Genomic DNA, 13,008 nt, shown 5'->3' on the forward strand with positions numbered 1-13,008 from the left:
AATGGCGGCTAGGGCTGGCTTTTTTCTGAATTTTTAGGCTCAAATCACAAAGAGAATGGTGGCATACGGGCGGGGGAGGGGCCCCTATCGCCCCCCCCCCCCCCCCCCAACGGGCGACAGGCCCCTGTCGCCCCAGGGGTGGGCGACAGGCCCCTGTCGCCCCTTGGGGGGGGGCGACAGGCCCCCCTTTTTTCTCCAGGGACTTCGTTGCAAATTTGAAGAAAAAAAATTACACTTTGGGCCTGTCGCCCTATGGGAGGCCGACCGGGGTATATTTTTGAAATTTTCCAAAACAGACATATATTTTTGAAATTCTAATTTTTTTAAATATAAAAAAGAAAAAAGTTCCTCTATGCGCGTAAAGCGAATTGGGCCGAAACAGTTAGTTGGGCCGAATTAGAATTGAGCGTCCCTAAGCAACTTTGTTTAAATGATTCTAGATTTGTAACGTGAGCGATATATAGCCATGCCGTAAAATAAACCCGACGAAACCAAACATCCCTTAAAAGGTAAAAGGATGTAGTTTCCTTTAAAAGGATGGTTAGCAGACTGGTTAGTGTCCTTGTGCAAAACACAATTCTGCGTTAGAAGAATGGATAAGCTTCTTTGGCTGATCCTGATTATTGTTTGGATTTTCTTTCCTTTTTTTTTCTTGAGATTGCGGTGTAAAGACTTTTTCACTTTGTTTAAATTTTAATATATTCAGTAGGGGTCTTCAACCCCTCCTGTTGCATAAAAAAACGGTCCTTGTGCCTGCACGTGTATCCACATTTCGCTTTTGGCATGTTCCGCGCTTCAACATTAAAAAGGATTAGTCAACTTAGTTTCTTTAAGTAAATCATGAATCACTGATCAGTTTAACTTGAAACTTAAATAATTGCTTTATAACAGCCGAAGCTTAGAGGTTTAAGCAAATGGAAATTATTTTAAACATGGCTATGGGTATCTATGACTTGATTTTTCAGTACCTTTCAATAAATTATCGAATGCAAATGGAATGCTCATGTTTTTCTGGTATACTAGCAGAATATCAAGTATTCTGATCACCATGAATGCGAAAATCCAATGTCTCTGGATCCATCCCCGTCATATCAAAAGGTGTCGAGATCTGATACTGTGCTTCCCACATGGACACAACCCCAGAAGCGAGAAATTGTCGATGAAATATGCAGAGATAAACCAACATTTGCAGTTGCACAGCTCCACATACGATCTAATTGAGCGGTTTGTTACAACTACAACAGTTTAGACATCAAGCGAATTACTTGATCTACACAACTAGGCATTGGATATCAACAAAAGTCGGTCTAGATTGGCCCAAATAAACTACGATAGCCTTGTTCTTTACATATGTGCTGCACTTGCAGGATTTTTTTTTGGGGGGGGGGGGGGGGGGGGGGGGGCAACTGTACCCCGCAGATATTAGAGGGAACTACTCCAGGTCACGCAGCGCATCAAGCTGGCAATGTATCTCAGCGTGACTTGCGCTTGAGTTCAGGTGGCTTCTGGGAGATGTCAATGGCAACATGCGGAAGGGCTTTGCCTCCTCCAGGGCTATGCAAGCTAACGGAGCTGACAGAGAGCTGGTGGAAGACTGATGGGCTCAAGGGATCTGTAGAGCTAAACATGACCCCAGCAGAGGCGAGATCCGGCAGGTCTTGGTCGGATATGCTGAAACCACTAAGTTGCTCAGATACTATCTTGAATGCCTTATCTAGTATCGTGTCAATGTACTTCTGGTTTGCCTCCATTCGGATCTGCATATGCTTCTGGACCTGGTAAATGCAAAAACACAGTAACAAGACATTACTATATTTATTAGTTTCAAATTAACTCAAATAAAAGCAGTTGGATAAATTGATTGAACTTGGCTTGGCTCCTGGAATTATTGACCCAAGGCGTGACTATCTTAAAGAAAACAGGTAAAATGAGTTAATTGGTTCTTTTTTTATTAGGAAGAGGTTGTTCCATGCTTGAAATCAGCTGTTCTCAGAAACCCACAACAGTTTGCTCATGACAGATTACAGACTATTACATAGGGGGAGTATGGTTTCCCCTCTTAACTAGGAAACACCCAAAGCATATGAAAACTACTATGAATTCTGAATGTCTGGGCAATCAGAATAACAAATACACAACTCAACTTATGATGCAAAAGAAGTATTTAGTGAATTACTATCTCATTATTATTAAATGTGCTAAGGCCACCATTGAATTAAATGACTTACAAGAAAAGACAAAGTAGAGTTGGAACTCATAGTTACCTCCACTTGTTCATGCAGTCTTCGTTGCACTTCCATTTGTGCTCTCAGTGCTTCTTTAAGTTCTTGACTCCTATACAAAAGTAATAATTCCATCAAATTTCTCTTGAGCTCACAAGTCACATAAAACTCCTAAAGTGCACATCATGGGAAAATAATAAGTATAAACAATTTTACAAGATATGTGCTGATGCAGCTTACTCTTTCACATCTGGAGTAGAACCTCTAGGAGACAAATTTGTTCCACTTTGAGCCTCCATGAGGTAAGAAGCTGCAATTGTGAGGGAATGCCATAGATGTAATTATGGATTTGACATAACTTTAAAATTCTTTGCTGACAGCAATAAATATGCACATGGCCAATGAGCTCATATGCAAACAATTTTGAACAACCTTCTAGTGCTAACTGTGAAATTTGGTATAAAAAAAAGATATGGAATTTATTGGCCAATTCACCCTCTAATAAAACACTCCATATGCAAGTTGTCTTAAGTTCAAACTGTGAGATGATACAAAACTGTAGAAAAAGGAATGAAATATTGTTCAATGTCAGTTGTTACTTGTAAAACTCCGCCTATGCTGACTGGAAGACTCTCTCTCTCCTGAGTCGTCTCAGCATAGCCGGTTCTAAGCCCGGGTAAAGGAGGAGGATTGTGTTAGGTTTTGGCAAACCAGCATAAAAAAATAGCCACTCTAATGGATTTGAAACCCACAAGAAACTCGTTGGGGCATAACCCTCTTAGCGACGCGCTACATCGGAACCCGGGTGTGGTGATAAATGGGCAAAGGCCGGGTCGCCATCCCCCCAAGGGCGCGTCGTATCGTGACTTGGGTACGATGATAAGTGAGCAAGGGTCGGGTCGTCACCTGAATAGCGTGCTACATCTACGCCCGGGTGTAGTGAAAAATGAGCAAGGGTCTTCGCACTTCCCTCGACGGGTGCGAAGGGTAAGGAAGCTAGCCGAACCAACTAGGATTCGTATAGGTAGCTGGAACGTATGGTCCCTAACGGGTAAGTTGCGAGAGCTAGTTGATGCAGCAATTAGGAGGCGTGTAAATATTCTATGCGTTCCGAAGACTAAATGGAAGGGCCAGAAGGCGAAGGAGGTTGAGAATACTGGCTTCAAGTTTTGGTACACGGGAGCAACTCCGGGTAAGAATGGTGTAGGCATCTTGATTGATAGGAGCCTTAAGGATGGAATCGTAGATGTTAGAAGGCAAAGCGACCGGATTATCCTAATCCGGTTGGTAGTTGGAGATTCGGTTTTGAATGTGATCAGTGCCTATGCCCCTCAGGTAGGACTTAGTGAGAGCACCAAGATGTAGTTCTGGGAAGATCTAGATAGCATGGTTAGTACCGTGCCTACCAGCGAGAAACTCTTCATAGGAGGAGATCTCAACGGTCATGTGGGTGCGACTAATGTAGGGTTCGAGCGAGTGCACGGGGTTTTGGGTATGGTAGCAGGAGTCAAAAAAGGGAGGATGTGTTGAACTTCGCGTTAGCCTACGACTTGTTGATAGCGAATACCGTGTTTAAGAAGAGGGAATCTCATCTTGTGCCGTTTCGTAGTGGACAACACTCGAGCCAGATCGACTTTATCCTTGCTAGGAGGGAGGATAGACGTGATTGCTTAGATTGTAAGGTGATACCTGGGGAGTGTGTTGTCCCTCAACACAAGCTTGGGGTGGCGGACTTTCGTCTTCGGGTACGTGTCCACCGGGACAAACGTGCTAAGATTGCGAGAACAAAGTGGTGGAAGCTTAGAGGGGAAGCGGCACAAGCGTTTAAGGAAAGGATGCTAGGTGAGGGGCCTTGGGAAGAAGGAGAAGACGCAGATGACATGTGGCTAAAGATGGCAACATGTGTTCGGAAGGTGGCCTCAGAGGTGTTTGGCGTGAGTAGGGGAGGCAAACAGGAGGGGAAAGACACCTGGTGGTGAAACGACGGGGTGCAAAGGGCTATTAAGGAGAAGAAGGAGTGTTTCAAGCGCCTCCACCTTGACAAGAGTGCAGCCAACATCGAGGGCTATAAATTAGCGAAGAGGGTTGTAAAGCGAGCTGTAAGTGTAGCAAAGGGTAAGGCGTATGATGACCTATATCAGCGGCTAGACACGAAAGAAGGGGAGAATGACATTTATAGGATGGATAGGATCCGCGAGCGGAAGACAAGGGACATCAACCAAATCAAATGCATTAAGGATGAGACAGATCGACTGCTAGTGAAGGATGAGGAGATCATGGATAGATGGAGAGAGTACTTCGACAAGTTGTTTAATGGGGAGAGTGAGGGCCCTACCCTTGAGTTAGATGACTCTTTTGACGATACCAACAGACGTTTTGTGAGGAGAATTCAGGAGGTAGAGATCGGGGAGGCTTTGAAGAGGATGAAGGGAGGTAAAGCGATGGGCCCTGATTGTATCCCCGTTGAGGTGTGGAGATGCCTAGGAGATAGAGCAATAGTATGGTTTACTAACCTTTTTAATCTCATTTTTCGGTCAAACAAGATGCCGGAAGAATGGAGGAGAAGTATATTAGGACATATCTTCAAAAACAAGGGCGATGTTCAAAGTTGTATTAACTACCGTGGGATTAAACTGATGAGCCATACGATGAAGTTTTGGGAGAGTTATCGAGCATCGCCTAAGAAGAGTGACAAATGTGACCCAAAACTGTTAGCATGTTATGTATAGGCTGGCCCACGGGCCCTAGCTAGCCGGCCTAATGGCCTTTAGGGGCTAGGCGCCCACTGTGTCTAGGTGCGCCCCCCCTCAGGATATCTCTGTTGATTAGGATAGGCAAGGATCCCTCTGATAGGGTTGTTTCCATCTACTGCGGCATCCTTACCTATATGTACTCGTACCGTGCTTTGCACCCTAATCAATCAATCATATTCCTGGCCATACTCGCTTTCATGGTATCAGAGCTCACAGCTTCCTCCCCGGCACTCCTCCGTCGCACCATTCAGGCGCTACAGCTGGAGTTCTCCATGAAGGACCTTGGTGAGTTGCATCATTTTCTGGGCATGTGTGTGGAGCGCCACGGTTCTGGTCTTCTCCTCACTCAGCGGCAGTACATGTTGGAGATCTTGAATCATGCAGGCATGGCCGAGTGCAAGCCCTGCTCCACTCCTGTTGACACCAACCCGAAGCTCTCAGTTGATGGTCCGCCTATTCCGAATGCCACAGATTTTCGCAGTCTGGCTGGCGCCCTTCAGTGGCTGACTTTCACCAGGCCTGATATTGCATATGCGGTGCAGCAGGTGTGTCTACATATGCATGATCCACGGGAGCCTCATCTTGCCGCCCTGAAGCGTATCCTTCGCTACATCCGGGGTACTCTTCATCTGGGACTTCTGATCCATCCTTCTGCCCAGGCTGAGCTGACTGTGTACACTGATGCTGATTGGGCTGGCTGCCCCGACACCCGCAAATCCACCTCAGGTTATGCTGTCTTTCTTGGAGATAATCTTGTTTCCTGGTCATCGAAGCGTCAGAACACAGTGTCCCGGTCTAGTGCAGAGGCCGAATACAGGGCTGTAGCCAATGGTGTTGCAGAGGCTACATGGCTCCGACAGCTGCTCCTCGAGCTTCATGCTCCACTCCGGCGCGCCTCGTTGGTCTATTGTGACAACATCAGCGCCGTTTACATGAGCTCCAACCCCGTCCAGCATCAACGCACCAAGCACATTGAGATCGATCTCCACTTCGTGCAGGAGCGTGTTTCCATTGGTGAAGTCCGTGTCATGCATGTTCCGACTGCCTCTCAGTACGCCGACATCTTCACCAAGGGGCTCCCATCTTCTGTGTTTTCGGAGTTCAGGTCCAGTCTGAATATTCACGGTGTCGATGATCAGACTGCGGGGGGGTGTTAGCATGTTATGTATAGGCTGGCCCACGGGCCCTAGCTAGCCGGCCTAATGGCCTTTAGGGGCTGGGCGCCCACTGTGTCTAGGTGCGCCCCCCTTCAGGATATCTCTGTTGATTAGGATAGGCAAGGATCCCTCTGATAGGGTTGTTTCCATCTACTGCGGCATCCTTGCCTATATGTACTCGTACCGTGCTTTGCACCCTAATCAATCAATCATATTCCTGGTCATACTCGCTTTCAAAAACCAATTTGGGTTCATACCAGGAAGGTCAACCATGGAGGCGATTTTCTTAATACGACAATTAATGGAGAGATATAGGGAGCAGAAGAAGGACTTGCACATGGTCTTCATTGACCTTGAGAAGGCATATGACAAAGTACCGAGAAATGTCATGTGGTGTGCCTTGGAAAAGCACAAAGTCTCAACTAAGTACATTACCCTCATTAAAAATATGTACAAGGATGCGACGACGTTTGTCCGGACATGTGATGGCAACACCACTGACTTTCCTATTAACATTGGCCTACACCAGGGTCAACATTGAGCCCTTATTTATTTGCTTTAGAGATGGATGAGGTCACAAGGGATATACAAGGTGAGATCCCTTGGTGTATGCTCTTTGCTGATGATGTGGTGCTAGTTGACGAGAGTAGGGCAGGGGTTAATAGGAAGTTAGAGCTGTGGAGACGCACGTTAGAGTCGAAAGGGTTCAGACTTAGTAGGACCAAGACCGAGTAAATGATGTGCGATTTCAGCGCGACTAGGCATGAGGGGGGAGACGTTAGTCTAGATGGGCAAGTGGTGGTCTAAAAGGATACTTTTCGGTATTTAGGATCGGTGCTACAAAAGGATGACGATATTAATGAAGATGTTAGGCATAGAATTTCAGCTGGCTGATTGAAATGGCAGCAAGCTTCTGGCATCCTTTGTGACAAGAGGGTGCCACAAAAGCTAAAAGTCAAATTCTATAGGACAGCAATTCGTCCGGCGATGTTATACGGTGCTGAATGTTGACCTACAAAAAGGCGACATGTCCAGCAACTGAGTGTAGCAGAGATGCAGATGTTGCGGTGGTTTTGCGGGCACACAAGGAGGGATAGAGTCCGGAACGAAGTTATTCGGGATAGGGTCGGGGTGGCACCAATTGAGGAGAAACTTACACAGCATCGGCTGAGATGGTTTGGGCATGTCCAACGAAGACCTCCTGAGGCGCCGGTGCGTAATGGGGTTCTTGAGCGGGTCTATAATGTAAAGAGGGGTAGAGGTAGACCTAAACTGACGTGGAATGAGTCGGTTAAGAGAGACCTTAAGGATTGGAATATCTCTAAAGAGATAGTTTTGGATAGGAGCGCTTGGAGACTAGCTATCAATGTGCCTGAACCTTGAACTTATTTCTTTCGGGTTTCATCTCTAGCCTACCCCAACTTGCTTGGGAAAAAAGGCTATGTTGTTGTTGTTATCAGTTGTTACTTGTAAGCAATAGTGGCTTGGGATAATACTGTATTGATTAGAGTGCAAAGCACAGGTAAGATACATATAGGCAAGAAAGACCTGGGTATATGGAAATATCTTATCAGGGCGATCCATGGCTATCCTAACCAAATTAGAGAGGAGATCCCAGAAGGGTGCATCACTAGGGTGCAGCGCTCAGCCCTAAAGGCCAACAAGGGGCTGGCTAACCAACAGCCCATAGGGCCAGCCAATACATCTCGGATCTCACTAATACGCCCCCGCGGTCTCATAGTCGGTAGGCCGGACGTTTAGACTGGACCTGACCTTCGTGAAGACCAAAGAAGGCAGCCCAAGCACAGATAAGATAGATATAGGCAAGGATGACTTGGGTATATGGAAATATCCTATCAGGGTGATTCTTGCCTATCCTAACCAAATCAGAGAGAGAGGGGAGGCACCACTAGGGTGCGGCGCCCAGCCCTAAAGGCTAACAAGGCTAACCAACAGCCCATAGGGCCAGTCAATACATCTCGCTGACATTACTGAATTCAAAATAAAGATGTGAAAATTGTGACTGAGGGGAGAGAGTGCAAGAAAAAGAATAGGGCCCTGATAACTCTGTGGCTCAGATTCAAAAAATGAATACGATCATGATTCATGACAACAACAGAAACACAGTGTAAACAGGCAAAACTATGTTTGAGAGACCATACCACTCAAATCTGGGTAACACGAGTCATTAACAGGATGTGTTTGAAGTTCTAAAATATCAGACAAAGGAAATGGTTTACAGTCTAATTACAGAAATGTGATGTACATTAATCCATTATTCTGTTCAATGAACGTTTGAAAGGCTTTAAACCCATGATCAAGATAAGCTAGAAACCAAATAATCCACTGAATCTACACACTCCAGATCAAAGACTATTTTTCATCTGTTGACAACCACCAGTTTGATTTCCAGATTTGACATAATTTCCAATATAACTCAATAAGAGCAACATCAGATTAGGTGTTTGCTCTAAGAAGTAAATCTCTGAGAACCTGTTCTAAACACTTTTAAAGAAATTAGCTTTTAGGAAAAAAATAAAGGGAAAAGGTAGAGGATAATGCTACTGCGTCCTTGAAATCTCAAAGTGAAATGAGGGAGATTTCGTCAGATTTCCTTTTTTGCTTTTGCTCCATCATGACTTCTCTTCCACGTTTATCCCCTAGTTGTCGAGTTGTCCACAAATAGTGAGAATGATCACCTTGCCACCACCTCCAGGACAGGTAGACACTAGAGAAGAAACTTCATAATGCACAACATTTACAGCTTCAAATTGTGCATTGAGCGGCATAAGCGTGATGGAGAACCAGACTGTCATGGTACAGGGGCTGACGGTGTACTGCATTCCGTAATGGAGCTCTACTGAGCGTAATGGCAAAGCAAATGACACAGTTTAGGCAGTGTAGGAGTGGAGGTGAACATTAAAGCCAGGGAGGAGAGGCCCACAACATCACATGAAATGCATTGTCAATTCCAACATGGTTACTAATGCGTTTTGACATTTAACAACACCGGCGGCCTGCGCATGAAGATTGGCGACGACGGCGGCTTCATACGCGGCGGCATCGTGGTAGGAGGAATCCGCGTCGGCATCGGGAGTGGCGGGAGGATTGGCCCGAGCGCGAGCGGCCTCAGCCTCGCGAGCCAGATCAGCGGCGGCGCGATGCTCCTTTTCCAGGGCGTCGAGCGCAGTGCGGATGCGCTCTTGGGCATCGGCGGCGGCCTTGGTGGCGGCAGTGGCGACGTCTGCAAGAGCCTGGCGCTACTTCTCCTTCTCCTGGGCAGCGGCATCAAGGGCCGTGTCAATGGGAGATGAGGGCGGCGGCGTCAAGGACGAGCCGGTGCCAGCAGCGGCGGCGGTGTCGGGGATGGGTGCGGATGCGATAGGTCACAAGGATGTGACGGTCTCTTGATACCATGATAGAGAGGTAATCACATTGTATAGATTGCATAACCTCCCTGTGTAAACAGGGGTACAATATATAGGGATGAGACTAGGCAACAAACCTCCTTGACTTATAGCAACAGAATCAGGGAGGGTGCTGATCTCATCTTCTGAGTAAAGGACGTGATTAGTGGGAACCTGGCTAAGGCTCAACCGCAGCCTATCACTACCAAAGGAAGGAAATATCCCTAAGCAAGGAAATATTTCTAACATAGCATATAGATTGACGAAAACAAGCCCATGTATTAAGGAAAGTAGTAGGGAAACTAATTACCTAACAACCAATATTTAATAACCAATATGCTTTTGTCATTAGGCTCATAGCACACACTGTAGGAAATGACAACTATGGATTTCACATGGGGATGAGTAATTGCTCTTTCTATTCAATGCCCTAAGAATGTTAATATATGAATAACCCACAGCAAGGAATAAGTGAAGCATACCAATTCAAAGTATCATCAATACATATATGTAACTTACCATCTTTGGATTGCTCGGTCAACTCTTTGCCAGACTGTCTTCCTAGTCTGTATTTCTGGTTAGTAGAAATAAGAAGTAAATTTAAGAATGATGTTGCACTTTTGAAACTGTTGGAGAAAGATGCATTAACAACTGCATGTACCTGAAGATGGCTTTTCAAATGAAAAAGGGTGAGGCCCTTCACACCCATTGTCCTCATGATAGCCTTTGGTGTTGCTTCTGCAGGATTGATCTTGCAATCAGTCTAACAATAATATATCATCATCGAAATGTCAAACTAAGATGACCAATACATGCAACCTAACAACAGCACCTGGCTCATTAGCACCCTACAAATTCATATTAGCAAGGAATAAGGTCTGCATACAAGCCTGCAGTTGGTGATACCACGGTTGCCCCATGTATGATATTTAAACAGTTTTATCACCTAATGGTGTCAGTTCTGAATTTGTGCCTCCTGATAAAGTTGACATTGACCCTTTACCCCTGTAACATTTTGGGGGTTCTTTTCCCCTCTCTCTTCTTAATATATTGATACGCAGATCTCCTGCGTATTCGAGAAAAAAAAACTGATAACTCCACGAAATATTTTGGGAGTGGTAAAATAACCCAAAAAAAAGAACAAGAAATTTTGAACAAAACCGCAAGTTTATAAAAGTCACCCATATTTAACCAGGGAACATATTAGGTGCAAACCAACCTCTCCGTGCAAACTATGGAAACTTCAATCCGGATCATCGGATTAACATCCAAGGGGCATGGGGGATTGGGTAATTTTACAATCTGGACCCGTCCTTAGATTGGGTAATCACACTTTTGCAAATCCCCCCTCCCACCCCCCTGCGCCCCTCTCCTTGGATGTTAATCCGATGGCCCAGATTGAAGTTTCCATAGTTTGCACGGAGAGGTTGGTTTGCACCTAATATGTCCCCATTTAACAAATAGCAATATAAATATAAGGAACACCCAAATCAATCATTCAAACTTGTAGCCCAAATTACTAGAAACAAGAGTGTATAGAAAACTTGATGCCACAGAGAAGCTAACATGATTAACTAAAAGTGTAAAGCAATGGTCAAGAAAGAGGTAGGACACTGAAATAGCTCAAAAGATTGTTGGTGACTGGTGACAGAAAACAATCGCATGTTTCTGATAGTGGAAGTCTATATTCTACAAAAGATACTGTTATCGACTGGATTAGAAGAGCACAGACTTCTGATACACTATAGATCAACCGAGGAACAATAAACAATAACAATAATCACAGGATATCATGATCAAGTTGAAACCATCTTACTAAACTCCAGCGTGCACTAACACCAAAGTATACCAAGCTAGAGATGAAATGCTGTCCATAAAGGCATGAACCACACATTTAATTTGTTTGTTGCTAATTTTTCTGGATCTCTATCATAGATCTTTCAACTGCTGAAAAACTTGAAATGGCAAACCAACCGCCCGTGGGGAAAAAGCACCAAGTCCATCCAACTGACTACAAGCAACATCCAGAACAGCAACTCAAATCCTTACTACAACGATGACACCGATTTTTGTTAAAGTGCATAGCAAGCCACCACATGGGCAAAAAAACAGTCTGAAATGATGACCGGTTTCTTACATATGCAGACCGAACAGAAAGCTGTACAATGCATACACGCTTAAATATTGAAGAGAACATGAGCATTTATAAATTTCACAATTCATCGAATATAAATTAACAAGTTGCCCACATTTCCTCGACTTGGTGCCCGAATCGAGCGCACAGGATGGCCGCAATGCAATCCCGTGACCTCAAACGAGAACAGACGCTCATTATCAGTCCATTGTCCTAGGCTAGGCGAAATGCACATTCTGGGTGTGACCTGAGCGCCACAGGATGCCCACCCCTCCTAAATCCATGAAATGTACATTCTACCTACCGTTGCGCTCAAATCCCACATGACACCACCCGCAATAAACTGAACGCCGCAACCAAATGAGGAAGAAATAATCGCAGCGCTAGAACGAGGTGTGCAAAAAAGACCGGATGCGGGAAAGGAGTTTGGGGGAGGAGGGAGGGAGGGAGGCCGAAATGCTCACTGTCGGGCCCGCCGAGCTGGGCGACGGCGTCGACGAAGCGGTCGTGGAGGTCGGCCGTCCAGCGGAGCCTGGGCTTGGGGTCGGCCGTCAGCACGACGCTAGGCCCGCCGCCGTGCCCGTGCAACCCCAGCCCGGCGCCGCCGCGCGGGGCGTCCTCGGCAGCGGCGGCGTCGGGGCGGCCGCCACGGCCGGCGTGGTGGATCAGGCCGGGGAACATCTCCCCTGCCGGGACCTCACCTGCCCTTTTGGGGGCTCTCGCCGCGGCCGCCCACGTCCGAAAGCGAGAGAGGGGAGAAAGGTGGAAGCTTTATTTCTGTTGGCTGCCGCCGTTCTTCCCCGCTTCTCTCCTCCCCTTTTGCGCTTGCTTGCACTGCAGTCTGCAGCTTGCTTGCTGACGGCTGACGCTTTCGGAGTGAGTTTTGCAGTTGTAGTTCGAATTTTCTTTTTCCCAAGGCGAGAACGCGAGATTCCATCGGCGACGCTCACGGACGGGCGCGTCGCGACGCCCCGGGCTTTCACCGTCGCAGTAGAACAGTAACAGGACAAGAAGCTATATTATGCCCTGACACACACACACCAGTGACACCACGCTTCCACGGATGGAGATCATCCATCTCTCGTGTTACAAGCATTTTATATCTGTACATCTACATTATTTACAAAATTGTAATAAATATATCAATGGATAGTTCACGTCGCCTACTACCATCATGCAAAAAATAGATGAAACGGAAACTTGACAAGAAGGAACAAAAAAAAAGAAAAGAGTGTGTCGCGGGTGGCAAGTGGCAACAATTCATTTAGTATGATTTTTCTTTTTTTTCTCATTGAAAACAAGTTTCGACTGCATTACATGATGGGGTGTGTTTAG

General features: G+C 46.0%; 1 protein-coding gene across 1 annotated transcript; it reads right to left on the reverse strand.

Moving 5' to 3' along the window:
* Positions 1 to 1,153: 1,153 nt before the first annotated feature.
* On the reverse strand, positions 1,154 to 12,534 carry LOC120712115 (protein PHR1-LIKE 2-like). The gene is made up of 6 exons (XM_039997836.1): positions 12,138 to 12,534; positions 10,201 to 10,277; positions 10,059 to 10,113; positions 2,463 to 2,532; positions 2,265 to 2,334; positions 1,154 to 1,775 (listed from the first exon to the last, which is right to left on the reverse strand). Exons 1-6 carry the CDS (start codon positions 12,352 to 12,354, stop codon positions 1,473 to 1,475), a joined length of 792 nt encoding a protein of 263 aa, XP_039853770.1. The 5' UTR covers positions 12,355 to 12,534; the 3' UTR covers positions 1,154 to 1,472.
* Between the last annotated feature and the right edge of the window lie 474 nt (positions 12,535 to 13,008).

This window comes from Panicum virgatum, chromosome 6K (genome assembly GCF_016808335.1).
Source record: "Panicum virgatum strain AP13 chromosome 6K, P.virgatum_v5, whole genome shotgun sequence".
NCBI lineage: Eukaryota > Viridiplantae > Streptophyta > Magnoliopsida > Poales > Poaceae > Panicum > Panicum virgatum.

Excerpts from the sequence above, each read along its gene's own strand:
- LOC120712115 (XM_039997836.1), bottom strand. The coding sequence starts at position 12,354 with ATGTTCCCCGGCCTGATCCACCACGCCGGCCGTGGCGGCCGCCCCGAC. Across the intron at positions 10,278-12,137 it reads CCAGCTCGGCGGGCCCGACA|AAGCAACACCAAAGGCTATC; the intron begins GTGAGCATTTCG and ends TCAATCCTGCAG. Across the intron at positions 2,335-2,462 it reads TCTACTCCAGATGTGAAAGA|GAGTCAAGAACTTAAAGAAG; the intron begins GTAAGCTGCATC and ends ACTTTTGTATAG.